Source organism: Hylobates moloch, unplaced genomic scaffold, assembly GCF_009828535.3.
Source record: "Hylobates moloch isolate HMO894 unplaced genomic scaffold, HMol_V3 SCAFFOLD_20, whole genome shotgun sequence".
Lineage (NCBI taxonomy): Eukaryota > Metazoa > Chordata > Mammalia > Primates > Hylobatidae > Hylobates > Hylobates moloch.
Window position 1 is genome coordinate 12,683,732 of NW_026652295.1, and position 19,261 is coordinate 12,702,992.

General features: G+C 42.3%; 1 protein-coding gene across 7 annotated transcripts in view; it reads right to left on the minus strand.

Annotated features, from left to right (window-relative positions):
• The window catches only part of TBC1D7 (TBC1 domain family member 7), a 64,948-nt gene extending 51,555 nt beyond the window's left edge, over window positions 1-13,393 (minus strand). For 2 of the 7 annotated variants that reach the window (XM_058432054.1, XM_058432058.1), the window contains exons 1-5: window positions 13,177-13,373; window positions 11,644-11,826; window positions 9,949-10,029; window positions 5,847-6,034; window positions 2,017-2,154 (exon numbers count right to left, since the gene is read on the minus strand). In XM_058432054.1, the coding sequence (XP_058288037.1) occupies window positions 2,017-2,154; window positions 5,847-6,034; window positions 9,949-10,029; window positions 11,644-11,755 (519 nt within the window). In that variant the 5' untranslated portion in view covers window positions 11,756-11,826; window positions 13,177-13,373. Of the gene's footprint in view, window positions 1-2,016; window positions 2,155-5,846; window positions 6,035-9,948; window positions 10,030-11,643; window positions 11,827-12,596; window positions 12,682-13,156 lie in introns of those variants that run through there. The other 5 variants (XM_032141792.2, XM_032141793.2, XM_058432055.1 and 2 more) reach the window with 5 other exon arrangements.
• Window positions 13,394-19,261: the final 5,868 nt, after the last annotated feature.

Below are 19,261 nucleotides of genomic sequence, written 5' to 3' on the forward strand. Positions count from 1 at the left end.
CCATTTCCAGGCTTAAATTATTTTTATTGAAATCAACAAAGTGGATCAAATTTCAAAATCTTAAAAATCAAATTTTACTTAGTTGAAGTATATAAAAACTGCTCTTATATAAGTGTTCTCAGAAGCTGAAGGGTCTTGCACATTGCCTTATTAATAATTAACTGCAGTGATCCTCAGTGCTCATCCAACCATCATCACTGCCCCACATCTGATTTTGCACCCTGTACCGCAGTTACCACTTTCAGTAGAATTTTAAAAAGAAATAACCCAATAATTTAAGAAAATAAGGTTTATTTTTATAAATGAGATAAATAAGGGGAAAAAACTAGAAGAAAAGAAAATGGCAAAGGAAGACTAGCTTGTGCAGCGCAGCAAGTACCATTCAGTTCTCTGCCTTCCCAAGCCAGGCTATGACAGAAACAGCTTGCTGCCTGCCACACTCCCATGTGCCCCTCCTATGTCACTCACAGAGCCCCTGTTTTAGTAGGAGATCACAAGGCTTTTTTTAAAAAAAGAATACCTTTCCCAGCCTCTACTGCAGACAGGGCAGCCAAGTGACACAGTCCTGGTCACTAACATATAGTTGACCCTTGAGCAACATGGGTTTGAATTGCAAAGTTCCCCTTAAACATGGATTTTCTTCCACCTCTGCCAACCCCTGAGACAGCAAGACCATCCTTCCTTCCCTCCTCCTGCTCAGCCTACTCAGTGTGAAGACAGTGAGAATAAAGACTTTGTGATGATCCACTTCCACTTCATAAATAGAAAATATATTTTATTTTCCTTATGATTTTCTTAACATTTTCTTTTCTCTAGCTTACCTCATTACAGGAATATAGTGAATACACATATAACAAAATATGTGGCTGGGTGTGGTGGCTCATGCCTGTAAATCCCAGCACTTTGGGAGGCCAAGGTGGGCGGATAACTTGAGGTCAGGAGTTCGAGACCAGCCTGACCAACACGATGAAACCCCATCTCTACTAAAAAAGATACAAAAATTAGCCAGGTGTGGTGGCAGGCATCTATAATCCCAGTTACTTGGGAGGCTAAAGCAGGAGAATCATTTGAACCCAGGAGGCAGAGGTTGCAGTGAGCTGAGACCACGCCATTGCACTCCAGCCTGGGTGACAGCATGAGACTCCATCACAAAAAAACAAAAATGGAAACAAAATATGTGTACAACATATGTGTTAAATGACAATCTATGAATCAGTAAGGTTTCCAGTCAACAGTAGGTTATTTGCAGTTAGGTTTTGGGGGAGTCAAAAGTTATATGCAGAGTATCAACTATGCTGGGGTTGGGTCAGTTCTCCTAACCCTACACTACTCAAAGGTCAGCTGTACAGCTGTACATGCAGAGGGAAAGCCTAATGGGCCACAGATGTGGCTGGCTTGTCCCTCTTATTCCTTTGTGTTTACCTTTGCCTTCCCTTTCCTCCTGCCCAGAACACAGATGTCATGGCCGCTGGTCCAAGAGCCACCTCGTGAGCACAAGAGGAAAGATCATTCCTATGAATACTGGAGCAGAATGGCAGGAGTCTGCAACCCTCTCCATACTGTGGTTCTGCAGCACCAGCTCTGCACTAACTGGATTCTTAGCTTCTGGTATTTGGGCTTCCCATTATATGCAGCCAAATGAAAACCTTAACTTATACAGAGGGATTACTCTAGACCAGGGGATTCTAGACCAGAATAAGGAATACTATAGAGCAGGACTGGCCACCTATAGCCTGCAGCAGGGCAAATCCAGCCAGGAACATTATTTTATGCTTTGTCTAAGGTTGCTTTTGTGCAACAACAGCAGAGTTGAGTGGTTACAATAGAGACCATCTGGCCCACCAAGCTGGAAATATTTCGATTATACGGACTTTTACAGAAAACACTGGCTGAGTCCTACTATAAAGGGTTATTCATAATTGTAGCAGCCCCAGGAGGTAAGAGCACTCCCTGAAGACCCCCACTACCATTGTTCACTCTCCAATAGCCAAAAAAAAAAAAAAAAAAAGCCCTCACCAACTGGGGCAAAGAATCCCGGTACTTGGTATTTAATTGGTTCACAAAGCGTCGGGTGATCCAGTAACAGTCGACACTATCTTCCACCATTTCCTCCATGGCTTTAGCTATGGCAAGAAATACTTCATCTTCTGGCTCCTGAAAGATTAATAATAAATCTCAAGAGGAAGGCAGTGAAAGAGAGGAATACATATTTCTTTAATAAAAAATGAAACCTTGCTCCCTAAATTTTGAAAAGGCTACATTAATAAATCAAAGTGGGATCAAAAAGCACAGAGTCCATCCCTGAAGAGGGGAGCAAGGGGGAGAAAAGGATGAGTAACTACAGGGTCAGTGCTGCTTATGAATGACCAGGTTTCAGGCTGAGTGTACAGAGACTCTCCAGCTTCTAACATTAAGCCCCTCACAGAGTCAACATAAATCATAAGCAAGTCACTGACTCTCTCCACCCGAAAATATTCTCAGTACTAGGTGAGAATGTCTTTGAAAAGGGTGTAATAAACAGCACCATCTGTAACTGGAGACATTTTTCAGCACGGTAATTTGCAATATTGAAGAGCTCCAAAAAGACTAATAAAGCATTTGCTTTATTTCAAAGCATTCATGCATACCTTCAGAATTTTGTTCTATCTTAAGCAGTAAAAAAGTTAAAATGTTCCTAGAATCAGAATTTTAGGAATCAAAAGAATGGCATTTCTCAAACCTTGCGTCAATACTCAGAATGCAAAAGTAAACTCTCAGGTAAATTTCAAAAGAGAAATCTTAGAAAAACCAGGACCTTATTTGAAAACCTCTTCTGTTTTCAAACACCATATCATATACAAAAAGCTTTACATTTTCATCTAGGATTTAATAGCTGAAGGATTTTAATGTTAAAAAGAAACTAAGAAGTATCACAATTTCCCCTAAAAAGTACCGACTTAAATCAAAATTGTTATTTTAATGTATTATTTCATTCTAAGCCCCTCCTTCAACTTGTTAATATTCTATAAAATGTCAAGAAAAACAGAATTCAAATAAAAGGGAATAAATTTTCTCTAAGCATTTTATTAATGTGTCAGAGGAGAATGGAAAATAAGTAGGAAGAAAAGGGAAAGGAAAATCTCCTTTCTTGGACTCCCGTGCAGTTCTGTGCACTGTACTTGGCACCCCCAAAGGTGGCATATCACTGACTGCTCCTGACCACTGACAGGTCAAGGGAAGAGGACCCACGTCGTCCTTCCTGGCCCTGTGCCGAGCAATGCTGCACCCTCTTATTAACGGATTAAAAAATGAGGCAGAGTGGGCGCTAAGTAGGTGCTATGGTTCAATTATCTGTCTCCTCTGAAACTTATGTTGAAATTTAATCCCCAATGTGGCAGTATTGAGAAGTGGGGCCTTTAAGAGGTGACTGGATCATGAGGGCTCTGCCCTCATCAGTGAGTCAATTCATAGATTAATGGGTTACCACAGGAATGGGACTGGTGGCTTCCTACGAAGAGGAAGAGAGTCTTGGGTGAGCACGATGGCACGTTCAGCCCCCTCGCCATGTGATAGCCTGTGCCACCTCAGGACCCTGCAGAGAGTCATCAGCAAGAAGGCCCTCACCAGATGTAGCCCCTGAATCCTGGACTTACCAGCTTCTAGAATTGTAAGAAATAAATTCCCTTTTTAAATAAATTATCCCATTTCAGGTATTCTGTTATAAGCAACCAAAAACAGACTAATATAATGAGGATCATGACTGGGGAGACATGGGGTGGCAGAGTCCAAAACACACACTCAGAAGCACGTTTGCCTGACGCTGCAGTAAAGGTGTCTCAGCTTGGAACACAGACAAGCTGAGTAGCGGTGAGGGGGAGCCTATACCCTAACATCTCAATTCTTTGAACTAACAAATTATCTAATTTAATTTTATATGTAATTTAAGAACGTGTGTACTATCAACTTCACTTTGCCAATAAGTGAAATTTAAAGATGATTGCTTAAATTATTCCAATTATTTTTTAAGGACCTTCTCTCTCTTGATAAACGTAATAAATATAAATGATCTTTATTAGCTCTAAGGTTTGTCCATGGATACCCCATCATTAACTTCAAAAAAAAAATAAGATCTGCAATAAAAATAAATTTTGTAAAATAGGAATGTTCCAGCAAATCCATTTGAACAATTCACTGTTTTAGCCAAACAAATAACACTTTAATTTCATACTGATAAAGAAGGAGAAGGGAAAATTCTTCCTTAGAGAAGAATGCCAACTAATACATGCAGAAAGAATGAGGGAGTTAGATCACCATTTGGCACCCAGCATAGTAAAACTTGGTTCAAGCAAGAATCATTAGTGGATGGCTATTTACAAGTCTCAAAGTACTTCCCCACAGTTACTTATTAATTACAAAGAGGAAAATAGTAGCCTTATAGTGGAGAAACTCTGCAGACACCATCTTACCCAAGTGATCAAAGTTAGCAGCAACAGTAATGAGTCCCATACTTCTGTGGTATTCCTGCCAATAATGCGTGACCAGAGTTTAATCATGGAGAAACATGAGACAGACCCAAATTGAGAAATGCTCTACTGGCCAGGGCTCTTCAAAAGTGTCAAGGTCATGAAAGACAAAGACTGAAGAACTGTTCCAGGCCGGGCACAGTGGCTCACACCTGTAATCCCAACACTTTGGGAGGCCAAGGTGGGTGAATCACCTGAGGTCCGGAGTTCAAAACCAGCCTGACCAACATGGAGAAATCCCGTCTCTACTAAAAATAAAAAAAATTAGCCGGGTGCAGTGGTGCACACCTGTAATCCCAGCTACTCCGGAGGCTGAGGCACAAGAATTGCTTGAACCCGGGAGGCAGAGGTTGCGGTGAGCCGAGATTGCACCACTGCACTCCAGCCTGGACAAAAAGAGAAAAACTCCCTCTCAAAAAAAAAAAAAAAAAGAACTCTTCCAGATGAAAGACTAAGACGTGGCAGCTAAATGTAATGTGTGATCTGGGACTGGATCTTGGATCAGAAGAAGAGCATCAGTGGGACATCAGCAAAATCCCAGTGAGGCCTAGAGTAGCTCTCAGTATTGTGATTCTCTGGTTTTGATCTTTACATTATGGTTGTATGAAATGTAATATTTGAGGACACTGGGTGAAGGTATTTGAGAACACTACTATTTTTGCAACTTTTTTCTACATCCAACATTATTTAAAAAGTTAAAAAATGAAAATTTTTTAGAAATCGTCAAATAACAATACTCATGAGCAAAAGTTTAATAAGGAATAGGATGTTTACATAGCAGTTTTAAAGTGTCTCTCCACAAAGAGAAATAGTAATTACAAAGGGAAAAATAAAAACTTTCCAGTGGAAAATTCCAGTAGGCACCACCCTTGCCAACTGATCGAAGTTAACACTACTTCTTATGGGGCAAATCCACACTATGTGCCTCCTGATAAGAGACACTGAGAAGGACACAGCATCACCTACCTGGTATCCCTGCCAAAAATGAATAACCTGAATCTAATCAGGAGGAAACACCAGACAAACCTAAATGGAGGGGCTTTCTTCAAAGCACCTGATTATGCCCTTCAAAAATGTCAAAATATATGCAAATTCTTGGTAGTATTCTTGCAACTTTTCTAGAAGTTTGAAATTACTTCAAAATAAAACGTATTTTAGAAAAACAAAAAATAAGAAGGTTGGGTCAGAATGTGCATGGCCATGAATGCCAAGATGTGTCACTTTTATTCTAATAACAATAGGGAGCCACCAAAAGTTTTTAAGGCAAAACATGATGCAATCAAAGGCTGGCAAGATGGGACAGTCTAGAGTTGAGCTTAGTGTCAGACAAAAGTGACCACTAACCAGTGGAAAAGAGGGACTTCGAGGTAACTTCCCAGACTCCAGCTGATACATGCGGAGATAGACTTCAGCCTGAGGTGTGGCATCACTAACAAAGCGAACGACTTTCAGGGCATGAAGGACATCCAAGTACTGCTCCCTACGATACATCATCACCTTGGCATGGGACTCATGGTGTGGAGGCAGGATTCCTAGAGAGAATAGGAAAAATGAAAAAAAGACAAGATACTGAGCCATCACTCCAAATCCCTCATCTATGAAAGAGGATGCTGCGAGAATCGATCAAGACAATTAGGCTAGAATTCACACAGATATTCAAGTACCATATAGAATCTCTTTTAGAAATTTTCACTATAAAACAATCTTAAATGTGAAATATTATCAGTGTTTGAATGCTGATGCATCATTGATATGAGAGAGAAATGAAACAACACTGGCAAACCCCTTGATTAAGTGTGCCGCATACATTCAAGATTAACAACCACATCAATCCTAACAACGGTTTAACTTAATTTATGGCAGCCTCAGGCTGCTTTTAGCTCCTAGAGGTCTCACCCTCGTCTTTGTACTTGGCCCCTACATCTCAGAACCACCAACAGCCCATTGAATTCTTCTCTTCCCCAACAGTTAAAACTTGCTCACTAAGTATCCTATCCTTCAGGTCACAAAAGTCCTTAATCTTCATTGGTGAGGTCACCTTACAGGACACTTCTATGACATATTAAGCTCATTAACCCATTTAAACATGGCGTCATATCTTTTTTACAAACAAATGGCTCTGAGAAAACATAGCGGAAAGACCACTAGACAGGCCAGCCATCCTGGATTCTAGCCTCAGATTGGATAATACTAGGACTCTGAATGTGTTTGTCTTTCTGGGCACTTGTTTCCCCACCTGTCACAGTCAGGAAATGGGATAAGCATTTCACCAAATGCTTCTCTACAGACTGCTAACCCCAAGAGAAAAAAAAATGCCCTCGTCAAACAGATTTGGGAAATGGTGACAATGAATTTTAATGGCTCTAAGTTTTGCCATAAGGAAAACATTTTAGGCCAGGTATGGGGGCTCACGCCTGTAATCCCAGCACTTTGAGAGGCCAAGGCAGGCAGATCACTTGAGCCCAGGAGTTTGAGACCAGGCTGGGCAACTGGGTGAAGGTATCTGAGAAACCCTGTCTCTACAAAAAATTAGCCAGGTCCAGTGGCACATGCCTGTAGTCCCAGCTACCTGGGAGGCTGAGGTGGGAGGATCACCTGAGCCTGGGAAGTCAAGGCCACAGTGAGCTGTGATCGTGCCACTGCACTCCAGCCTGGGAAACAGAGTAAGACCCTGTCTCAAAGAAAAAAAAAAAACAAAAACACATTTTATTTACTCAAGCCTCATTAAACTTAATGAGGCTCTACAGAAGCATAGACTCTGGAACAAAGTTCCTGGGTTTAAATCCAGCTCTACAATTAACTGGCTGGGTGGTGACCTTTAGCAATTACTTTATCTCCCTATGTCTTAGCTTTCCCATCTGACAAATGGGAATAATAATACCTAATATTATACAGTTGTTGAGATGAATAAACAAATCAATATACACAAAGCATTCAGAAGAGTACTCAGCAAACACTAAGCTAGTATAAGTGTTAGCTAGTACATTTGACTATGAATCCCTCTTTGGTGCAAAATGCCACAGATTTAGTATTCTAAAGAACACCCCAGAAAACAAAAACAATAGTAGCTAACATGATACCAGTTAATGTTAGAAAAAAAACTTGCTTAAATGTTCTTTTCCCTGAAATAAATCTTTACTCATGGTAGCTATGAGACTGTGTGCCAGGCTTCCAGAAAAGCCAAGGGAACACACTAAAGCGTCTCCTACATCTCGGCTAATACAGATTAAACAGCTGCGACCAAACCCTCAGCACACTGCTAGAGGCAGCACGTTAACCCTTGTTTTCTAACAGCTGGTCCTAAAAAGTCTCTTTTTGATATTTAACTAAAATAGCATCAGGAAGTAGGCATTTGAAGTAAAGATCCCTAAGTAATCAAAACTCTGTGCTAAGAAGAGTCAGGCTGTGTCCTACACAGCGCGACAGCTCTAAACTTCCAGTGCCTTGTCCTCAAAAAATAACTATGACATGATAAAGAAAGGTGGGCCGGGCAGGGTGTCTCACGCCTGTAATCCCAGCACTTTGGGAGGCCGAGGCAGGTGGATTGCCTGAGCTCAGGAGTTTGTGACCAGCCTGGGCAACACAGTGAAACCCCATCTCTACTAAAATAAAAAAATTAGCCAGGCGTGGTGGTGCACGCCTGTAGTCCCAGCTACTCGGAAGGCGGAGGTTGCAGCGCTAAGATCACGCTACCGCACTCCAGCCTGGGTGACAGAGCAAAACTCCATCTCAAAATAAAAAAAAGAAAGAAAGGTTAAGAAGCGTAGAAGTGAGGAATAAGCCAGATAGGCTGTAGCACTCAAGAAGTGAGGGAACACACAACTGTACAACTCCCATTAATCCACTGGAGTTATTAATAGACACACAGCACCTCCCAGAAATCGACACTGTTGACATTACCACTTAAAATGTACCCCAGAAGGCACTGAGAACAGTAACATTTAAAGAAAGTGCTCTAGGAGAAACTAAAATAGTTGTCACCACTTCTCCAGATTGTAACTGCACACTGACCTACCAGACATAAAAGTGCACGGAGACTGCCAGGATGAACAAGAAACAAGTCATTCTGCAGGGCTTCCTAGTACCGCTTATATTCCCTCGCTGCCTCCATATTACATAACCAGACGGGGTTGCAGGCTTCTCAAGCCCTGAAAAGATCCTACATTTTGGAAAGAAAATGAGGTCCACAATCTATCTTACCTTCAAATGAGTTCCACGAACGTAAGCTCAAATCCTAGCTCCGCCATTTACAGGCTGTAATGCCTTAGGCAAGTTATTTAGCCTCAGAGAGTCTTTTTCCCCACCTGCAAAATTAGGATACCAATACCTGCCTCACAGGGATTCTAGGATTACTCTGTATAATCTATGTAAACTACTCAGCCTACTGACAGGCACACAGGGATACCCAATAAGGAGCAATCATAGTTTATATTCTTCAGGGAATTTAGTCCTCACCACTATCTCACAGTTAACAAACTAAGTTTTTTTTTTTTTTTTGGAGACAAGAGTCTCGCTCTGTCACCCCGGCTGGAGTGCAGTGGTGCCATCTCGTCTCACGGCAACCTCCACCTCCCAGGTTCAAGCAATTCTCCTGCCTCAGCCTCCCGAGTAGCTGGGACTACAGGCACGTGCCACCACGCCCAGCTGATTTTTTGTATTTGTAGTAGAGAGGGGGTTTCACCGTGTTGGCCAGGATGGTCTCAATCTCCTGATTTCGTGATCTGCCCGCCTTGGCCTCCCAAAGTGCTGGGATTACAGGTGTGAGTCACTGCGCCCAGCCAAAAATACTTTTTTTAAGAAAGAAAAGAAGGATGGTAATGGATAGGAATTATATGCTCCAGCAGGCTCAGCAATGATAGGGGAAAGAAAATCTTGGGCTCAAAAGGGATGCTGCCAGTTACTCATGGCACTTAATTCACGTTTTCTTCCATAGAAACTAAGTAAGATCAGTTTTCCTTCTCATTCAGCCACTCACACCACTGGAATTTAGTCATTCACACTTCTAGGGAGTAATAAGTCTCCAATTCCTCTTTGACAGATTAGGAAGTTATACCTCTATAGCTGAGAATCACAAAATCTTACAAATTTAGAGCTAAAAACTAGGAGTAATTTAGCTCAAAAGCTTCAGTTTATAGATGCAAAAAATGAGTCCCAGAGGGGTCGCCTTCCTCCAGGTTACCCAGCTGATAGCAAAGCCTAAATCAAATCTCATTTCTCCTAGTCTAATGCTCTTCCCAGATCTTGTCTCAGGAACACACACTATTTTCTTTTCTATAGTATCATTAATAGAACAGAAAATAATGAGTGGTAATTGAACCTCCTGGGGAAGATCCAATATTCAGTAAAAGGCCTAAACAAATTCTCCTTTTTCTGACTGATAAGATAGCAAATGATCCCTTTATTCAATATTTTTTAAGATAAATCTTCCAACTCCTGGGTCTCATACCTAGAAGCACCTTCCATACCAATGCACGGTACATGGACGGGAGAGGGAACCTCTGACTAAAAGTACAAAGTTTCTCGGTATCTAGAGGAAGAAGAAAACAATTGTTAGAAGCTTTTCATGCTGATCACAGTATGTCAAAGCACATTTCATTTTTTAAAACTCAAAGAATAGTTAAGACATTTCTTCAGGGGAAGCCTACCATATGGTCAGTAAGTTTAGGAGAGGCAATACTAGTCTGATTTCTAGCCCAAGACTTCTGCCAATTAAGTTATTTAAAAACAATTTGCGGCCAGGCACGGTGGCTCATGCCTGTAATCCCGGCACGTTGGGAGGCTGAGGTGGGCAAATCACTAGAGGTCAGGAGTTTGAGACCAGCCTGGCCAACATGGTGAAACACCATCTCTACTAAAAATACAAAAATTGGCTGGGTATGGTGGCACACACCTGTAATCCCAGCTAGTCAAGAGGCTGAGACAGAAGGATCGCCTGAACCCAGGAGACAGAGGTTGCAGTGAGCCAAGATCGTGCCACTGCACTCCAGCCTGGGCAACAGAGTGAGACTCTGTCTTAAAAATAACAAAAATAAAAACAATTTGCATTTTACAGCATTGGAGATGCATTTTGCATATATTACTACATTCCCTATAACAGTGGCAGTTATTAATCACAGGGTTTATTTAATTCACACTGCAAGCCTGTTAGGTAGTTCTTGTTCTAAAAATGCAGAAACTGAAGTTCAAAGCAGTTAAATGACTTGATCAAACTAACATAGCTATTAAGTGGTACAGTCCACCTTCAAATCCCTACATTTTCCAATAAATTAGTGACTTCCCTGACCCTCAATTCCTCTACTTATCAAAGGAGAATACCGGACATACTAAAGCAAAGATCGCACAGTTGAAGATCAAAGATAAGGTGAGAAATGTTTCAGAAACTTTAAAAGTACTCTACGCAAATAAAGTATTATCTTTAACTATGGTTCAGTTTATTTTACTTTAGTCAACAACAGACCTTATTCAGACTGGCTTAAAATAAACTAAAATGTCAATATACAATGCACTCTTAGTATTTCCATAAAAGAAAATCATGGGCTGGGCACGGTGACTCATGCCTGTAATCCCAGCACTTTGGGAGACCGAGGTGGGTGGATCACTTGAGGTCAGGAATTTGAGACCAGCCTGGCCAACATGGTGAAATCCTGTCTCTACCAAAAATACAAAAAATAGCCAGGCATGGTGGTGCATGCCTGTAACCCCAGCTACCTGGAAGGCTGAGGCAGGAGAATTGCTTGAATCCAGGAAGCGTAGGTTGCAGTGAGCTGAGATCACACCACTGCACTCCAGCCTGGGCAACAGAGTCAGACTTGGTCTCAAAAAAAAAAGAAAATCATGACCAGAGTTATCGCAAATTTACCCAGAAGCAAATTTACCTAGATAATACATGAAAACATATGGGTTCAATAAAAGAAAAAAATACTAATGACTTTCTTAAGAAACCTTTCAAAAACTTCTGACGCTCAGTGAAATATGAATTTGAAAAATCTTAACTTTTCTCAAAATACACCATTCTGCTTTACCACATCACTAAAAAATACGGCAAGTAACCAATGCTTCTGGATGTCTTTTAAGAAAATATTTACTTCAGAACATGTGGAGTGATTGAGAACCAATGCGATTAATTTTAAAAAGTACTTACCCAGACGGTCATCTTTCAGGAGAATTTCTAATGATTTCTTTTCTTCAACTCCACGAAACCCCACTTTCTCATAATATACTGAACGAAAGTTTCTCTGAGAGTCCTCAGTCATATTTCATTCTTGGAGGAGACACAGAAAGATAGAGAGAGAGAGAGAGAGAGAGACGAAAGGGAAAAGTGAGTCTAGAAACAAAGAGTCAAGAATTAGAATAATTTTCAATGATGTTCTCCACCTTTTCAATAAATGTGATGTACCCTTGCATAGGGACCCAATATTAAATCTTTCCTTTTACTCAGTTCTACAACCATCTCACCTATGCATCTTGGCTAAAAACCAAGATATAAGTTAAAAGTTCTCTGAGCTGCTAAAATAGATGCCACAAGGTTTATGCACTAGGTTTCCCACTATACCTACGAGTGCCTAGCACAATAGAACATTCTGTAGCTATTATAAATGCGCAAAGAAAAAAAATAAGTGAAATGGAAGCCAGGCAAGATACGTCAAGCAAATTATACTCGAACAGTATACACTATTATTTCATTTTTTGTTTTTTACAAATTTCATGTATTTTAAAACTTAACACTCTATTCCAAAATGTTAGCAATGGTTATCTTTAGATAGTAGGATTCTAGATGATTTTAATTTCCTTTCTTTTGCTTAGCTACGTTTTTTTAAATGGGCATTTTGTAAAATGAAAAATTAAGTTATATAAAAGTAAAAAGCCACGAGTTCCTCACTTATCTTTCTTTTAAACACAATTCTATTAAGAGTGGCTATCAAAATTCAAAACCCACAACAAATGAATCGCGTTAAATTATAACTAGAAGAGGGTAAAGAATGTAGCCAATTGACAGTGATCCCAAAGTCAGAGTTGAAGACAGAAAAACGATTTAAAATCTATCGCAAGAACTCAAAAAGTTCAGTGGTCTCAGGTTCCTTCACAGTAACCTACCGGCGGTAATTCATCCAAAAAAAGACCAAGTTAGATTTGGCGTTTCAAGAACAGAAAAGATGTGATGCATTTCCCAAAAAGCACTGCACTGCCTCACCCAAATGCTTCCCGTGTCTGTGCACAAAAGAGTAAATCTTTAGGTTTACAAATCCTGCGACGTTCCCAGTGAGCAGGGGAGGGCTTCCTTCCTTACTGAAAAGATACCCTCTGAACCGATTCAGTCACAGGAAAGATTAGGATTCGTTTAGAAAATGAAATGCTAAAGGGCTCTGAGCTTTCGGGAGCAGATGTCTTAAAAATAAAAAAGTCAGCAGCATAAAACGCGTAATGAGTGTGGGGATTTATTTTTTTAAAGCATCCAAACAGCTGCATGACGATTTGGTCGGTCCCTGTTGTCTAAGGACACCCATTCTTAGATTGCACTACAATGACAAAGGCGTCCTCTAGGAGGAAATGCTGCAAATAATATCTCCTGCCCACGCGCGTCCACCTGATGGGAAAAGTAAAAACACCCTGGTCCAAGACCCCAGGTCCCATTCTCTCTATGATGGATGCTTCACCTCTAGTAGTGGAAACACACCCGAGTTGAGACTAAGTGGTCCGAGAGAAGCAGAGGAAGCCGTGCCCTGTGCGCTGACCGACCGCCGGGCAGGCGGGCACCGTTGGGGCCCGGGGCCCAGGGCCAGGAGGGGCAAGTCCTGCGGGAAGGAGGGAGGCGGCGGGACACCTGGGACACCGGCGCGCGCCCCGACGCCCCGGGAGACAAAACTCAGCGCCGCTGCCGCCGCCGCCGGACGTGACATCAACTCCAGGTCGTGGGGCGGGCACCGGGCGGGCGCATGCGCAGAGGGCGCGGGCAGGAAGCTCCACCCTCACTCCGGGAAGCTCGGGCTTCGTTTGTGAAACCCGACGGGATGAGGAGCTAGGCTCGCCTCCAGACTACTGTAGTTTCTCCCGCCATGGGCAACCGGCCCCTTGCTACCCCGCAAAATCTCGCGATCATTTACTCCGGCCATCCGAACGCGCGTGTCTGGGCTGCACTCCTGCCTCCGGCCCTCGAGGTTCTTGCCTAGGGGAGACCCGAGCCCTAGGGCCGTAGTTAAGCTGCCTGCGTGCAGGACCCGGGTTTTGCTTTTGCTAATTTCCTCCCCACCCCAGGTGTGTGGGAATAAATGCAGACCATCCGAACGAGAAGAAAAAAGGCAGGCAGAGGAGTGCAAGTCTGATTTAGAGCAGGCAGGCTCCTTGGGTTGGTTATTGTAGGGAACCGACTGGTTTTCTGGGCAGGTTGCAGCAGGTTGTGGATTAGAGGTCTATTTTTATATTAGATTTGGCCATTGTCTTAGTATATTCAGCCTCTCAGGTAAAACACTAAAATAGAAGAAAAATGAAGTTGTTTTTTTTTTTAAATGATGTGTTAAATACAAGCTCCCGATTTGTTATTAGTAGGTCTAACAGAACAGTTACTCTTTAAAGCAGCTACTAACGCTTACAAATGCTTTCTATTTCTGTGCTTGCCTCCCTGGTCCTCGGGCCGGCTGAGCAGCAGTGCCCAAGTAGGATTTTAAACCGCCAGGGTTTGAGAGAAATCCCCAGTGATGGGTATCGTCCCTTTGAAAGTCCAAATCTCTACCAAATAAGCCACACAGATGCCAAGCTTTAAAGGAAACTTAGGACTATCAACAGTGCAGAAGTCCAGTTATAGTGCAGACAAATATGTGGTATAATGGCTAGACAGAACTTAAAAATGAAGAAACGTGTGGTGGTTGAACTCAAACACTGATGTCCCTCCCCACCCCCTTACCACCACCATCTTTAGTTCCTCAGTACTGGGGTACTAAACCTTACCTGGGTAGCGTTCACATGAGTAAGCAGAGTTCTTCAAGTTACCTTACACAAGTTCCATTTACTTCATCTAAACCTTGGGCCGGTCACTAACTTTTACAATTTCCTTTTCTTATCTTTAAAATAATCACCAGGGCTGGGCGCCGTGGCTCATGCCTGTAATCCCAGCACTTTGGGAGGCCGAGGCGGGCGGATCACCTGAGGTCAGGAGTTCGAGACCAGCCTGGCCGACATAGTGAAATCCCGTCTCTAGTAAAAATACAAAATTAGCTGGGCGTGCTGGCACACACCTGTAATCCCAGCTACTCAGAAGGCTGAGGCGGGAGAATCGCTTGAACCCGGGAGGCAGAGGTTGCAGTGAGCCGAGATGGTGCCACTGCACTCCAGTCTGGGCAACAAGAGCAAAATTCTGTCTCAAAAAATAATAATAAAATAAAATCATCACCAATAGTGGTGATTATCTAGAAAATGGGAAGGGTTAAATGAGAAAGTACGTAAAGTGCTTGGCACAGTGCCTGGCATGTGGCACAGTAGGGATATATGTGAATTGGCTGTGTCAAGATCAATTAAAAATGCAAAGATGAGTCTCTGAATCATTTTATTTGGGAAAACAGAATTGCAGTTCAGGGCATACACATAGACTGGGGTGGTCTTCAGAAGAACAAAGAGATGGTTGGAGGTTTCATTAGAGAAATGTTATGTATTGCCTTGAAAGATAGCTCATTGACCCTAAGCAAAGTTTTTAGGAGCGGGCAAGCTCTAATTTGTGAGAGAAGGTGGTAGGTAAAACTAGTCTTAGAGTTGCAGGAATTCGTTTCAGCAGCTACTGGGTGAAACTGGTCTTCAGGTTATAGCAGGTCACCTTGGCAGCTGGCTTTCAATATAATTCCTGGGCAGGCACTTTGTGCCCCAACTGCTTTCTCTTCTCCCTCATCTCTGGACTCTAATTTAGCTGGGTATGACAAGATAACTCCAATTCATATACTCAGTTTTCAAAGCTGCTGTTCACTGAATGGTGACAGCAATATGGGTGCCTTCAACTGCCCTTCATTCTGTTTTTTGAAGAGCTGATAACAGAATATGTGGAAGCTTCCCTAAGAGATAACACTCTGAGACTTTTGTCAACTCTGCAGCCAGAATGAATCTAAAAATATCCCTCATCTACACAAAATCTTTCAGTGACTCCCCATTTCTCTCAAAGGAAAAACTGAAGTGCTCACAACAGCTTACAACACTTCCTCATGGTCTACCTCCTCTTACCTCAATCTCAACTACTATGAGTGACTCCCCTGCCTTGGGACCTTCTCATGTTCCCTCTGCCTGCAACACGTTATCCTCTGCTAGCGGCAAGGCCCACTCACTCACCTCCGTCTGGATCCCTGAGGCTACTCTCCCCACCCTACCTAAAATTACAACACTTTACCTGAATCTCAGTCCCCTGTATGCAGTTCTACTTTTTCCTTCTTCCACAGCAATGATCCTTTTTTTTTTTTTTTTGGAGACAGTTTTGCTCTTGTTGCCCAGGCTGGAGTGCAATGGTGCGACCTCGGCTCACTGCAACCTTCACCTCCCGGGTTCGAGCGATTGTCCTGCCTCAGCCTCTGTAGTAGCTGGGATTATAGGCACCCACCACTGCGCCCAGCTGATTTTTTGTATTTTTAATAGAGATGTGGTTTCACCATGTTGGCCAGGCTGGTCTCAAACTCCTGACCTCAGGTGATCCACCTGCCTCGGCCTCCCAAAGTGCTGGGATACAGGCCTGAGCCACGGCGCCCAGCCAGTACCGATCACTTTTTAAGACACTACATCATTGACTTATTTATTTTAGTTTTTACTGGATCTGTCCTCCCACCAGAATGTCAGTTTCACAAGGTTAGGGATCTTTGTTTGGGTAGCTGATATATCCTGAGTCCGTAGAACAGCGCCTGGCACACAGTAAGTGCTTAATATAGACTTCTAAACAAATGAAAAGGGCTATCACACAATGTGAAGGGGTGGCCATTCATTCTTACAGTTGCATATTTGAGTTGTGAACTGATAGCATTATTGGTCACTGGACTCTTAGCATAACACAGATTGTAGAATGGAGTTGTCAGGCAATAAAATTTTGTGGAATTTAATTGAAATAAGAATTGTAAAAGTCACAGGTGTACTTCACTGTAGCAGACATCGCTCCTTTCTTACTTGTAATATTTCTGCCCTCTAGTGGTTAGCCTTTTTTGCTAAATTATTAAAAAAAAAAAAAATGCACCGTACTGCTAGTTACAGAATCAAATCTCAAGGTTGAAAGGAACTTAAAGGTCAGCCAGTCCCATTAAATGTGGTGCAGAGAGCTAAGCTTCAGGGCATAAAAACAGCCGCATATCTTTGGAAGTGGCATCCTATCTTTCAGCTTCTAAATTTACTTTGGCAGAATAGTAATTGTCACATACCACTGGCCTCAATCCTTGCGCCTTGTTTTCTAGAGATAAGGAAATGGAGATGGAGTGAGGTTATCCCTGTAGGACAACTGTCTTCATGTTGAGGAGCCATTAAAGTGCATATAGTAAAAATCCCATCACAGCATAATTGGTGAACATATACGTTCAGATAGTTCATGGGTCAAACCACATCTCCAAAACATCTGAAGAGAGACAAACCTGGATGGTCCTGGACACTCATTTCCTCCCTCATTTTGGTAATTTGGCAGAAAACTGGCTCAGCAGGTCTGTGTTAACTCAGTCAGATAGGCAGAACCACCTCATCGCTATAAATATTTACAATATTGGGGCATGGAGATCAGCCTTTATTGGAATGTTGGTCACAGCACACGTAAACCTCTATGCCTGGCCTAAGCTGAAGGATAATTCGATTCCAGGGATGGCATGCGCTCTACTACTTTCTGCTTGTGTGTTTTTCCTCTAATAAACCCAAACTTCTACCTGTATCACTTAACACGGTGGTGTGTTTTCATGGCCCTTCCTGAGCATGCATAACTGTACCCCAGAAATGTCCTGTTACAGAGAGGAGACATTGGTTCACCTGTCAAAACGGGTGGCATATGTCTTATGTAGATGTGATTATAGATTTCCAATACTGTCCTCGTATATAGAAACCTCTGGTTACAGCCATAGGTTTCCTAGTGCGTATGGGGTCATTTAAAAAATAATGATTCCATTAACCACTGATAATTGTCTGACCTCGGCCCTGTCTTCTCTTTTCCATGAATCTTTGATAGTTCTAGTGTCAAAACAGTAAGTACAGTCAGCGGGGTAGAAAAGCAAACTCTATTTTCAGTGAAACTAGAAAATAACATGTTGAGTAGGTGGAGACGTTTCCAAAAGCAGTGGAAACCAAACAGGGCACGTGTAGGAAAAGGCAGAGAACAAGAGAGAGGTCCAAAGCTGCAGATCTCAGAAATAGCCAGCAACACACACACTTCTCAAAGGTGAGGGGTTTACCTTGAGAAGCAATATGTATTTCTGTTGTGTGCCATCTTGGGAGTGGAACAACCAGGCTGGTGATGAGGGCATCTCACAACCAAGTTAGATTCTGTGATGCAAAAAACAGGTCACTCTCCTGAAGATAACAGTGATAAAATCTGGACAAAATATAAAAAACAAGTACTTGCAGGTGTTTTAGTGTAACCGAGAGCAGGTAGATTCTTGTGGGGTGCTGAGCTTTGGAAGAATGGAACAGCCCCAGGTAAGTTTCCCATTTTCAAAGCCACCGGTGGGCTCACCCCTTGGCCTTGGGGGTGTGGTGGTTGTTTGCAGGGGCTGTGCCTGAAGCTTGGGCCTGTGGTCTGGGGTGCCTGTACACATGCACAGGAACTCCCAGTCATGGAGGTGGAGGCAAGAGGAGAAGGAGGGCGATGGAACTGGTAGAAAGTGAACAGCTTCCGTATTCCCTCCTCTTCTGTATTGTGGAGCGGTATGTAGAGATTGGTATTGTCTCTTCCTTGAATGTTTGGTAGAATACACCAATGAAACTATCTGGGTCTAGAGTTTTCTTTGTGAGAAGGTTTTAAACTATATATGCAATTTCTTCAATAGATACAGGCTATTCAGGAGATCTGTTTCTTCTTTCTTAAGATTTAGTAGTTTAGGGCTGGGCGCGGTGGCTCACACTTGTAATCCTAGCACTTTGGGAGGCCGAGGTGGTTGGATCACCTGAGATCAAGAGTTGGAGACCAGCCTGGCCAACATGGTGAAACCCTGTCTATACTAAAAATTAAACAAGTTAGCCAGGCATGATGGCAGTTGCCTGTAATCCCAGCTACTCAGGAGGCTAAGGTGGGAGAATCGCTTGAACCCAGGAGACGGAGGTTGCAGTGAGCTGAGATGGCACCATTGCCCTCCAGCCTGGGCAACGAGAGCAAAACTCCGTCTCAAAAAAATAAATAAATAAATAAAATAAAATAAATAAAAAGATTTGGTAGTTTAGGTCTCTGAAGAAATGTTTCTATTTCATTTAAGTTTCTAAGAGTATTACATTAAATTCAGGAACACAATACATTGTTATTAACTTTAGTCACCATTATGGACAATAGAACTCTTAAACTTATTCCTGCTGTTTAAAATTTTTTACCCTTTGACCAACATCTCTGTAACACCTGCCCACCCCAGCCCCTGATAACCTCCATTCTGCTCACTGCTTCTATTAGTTCAATGTTTTAAGATTCCACATATAAATGAGATCATGCAGTTTTCTCTTTCTGGGCCTGGCTTATTTCACTCAACATAATAAGTCCTCCAGGTTTATCCATGTTACTGCAAATGGCAGGATTTCCTTCTTTTTAAAGGCTGTACATATATGTACCACATTTTCTTTGCCCACGA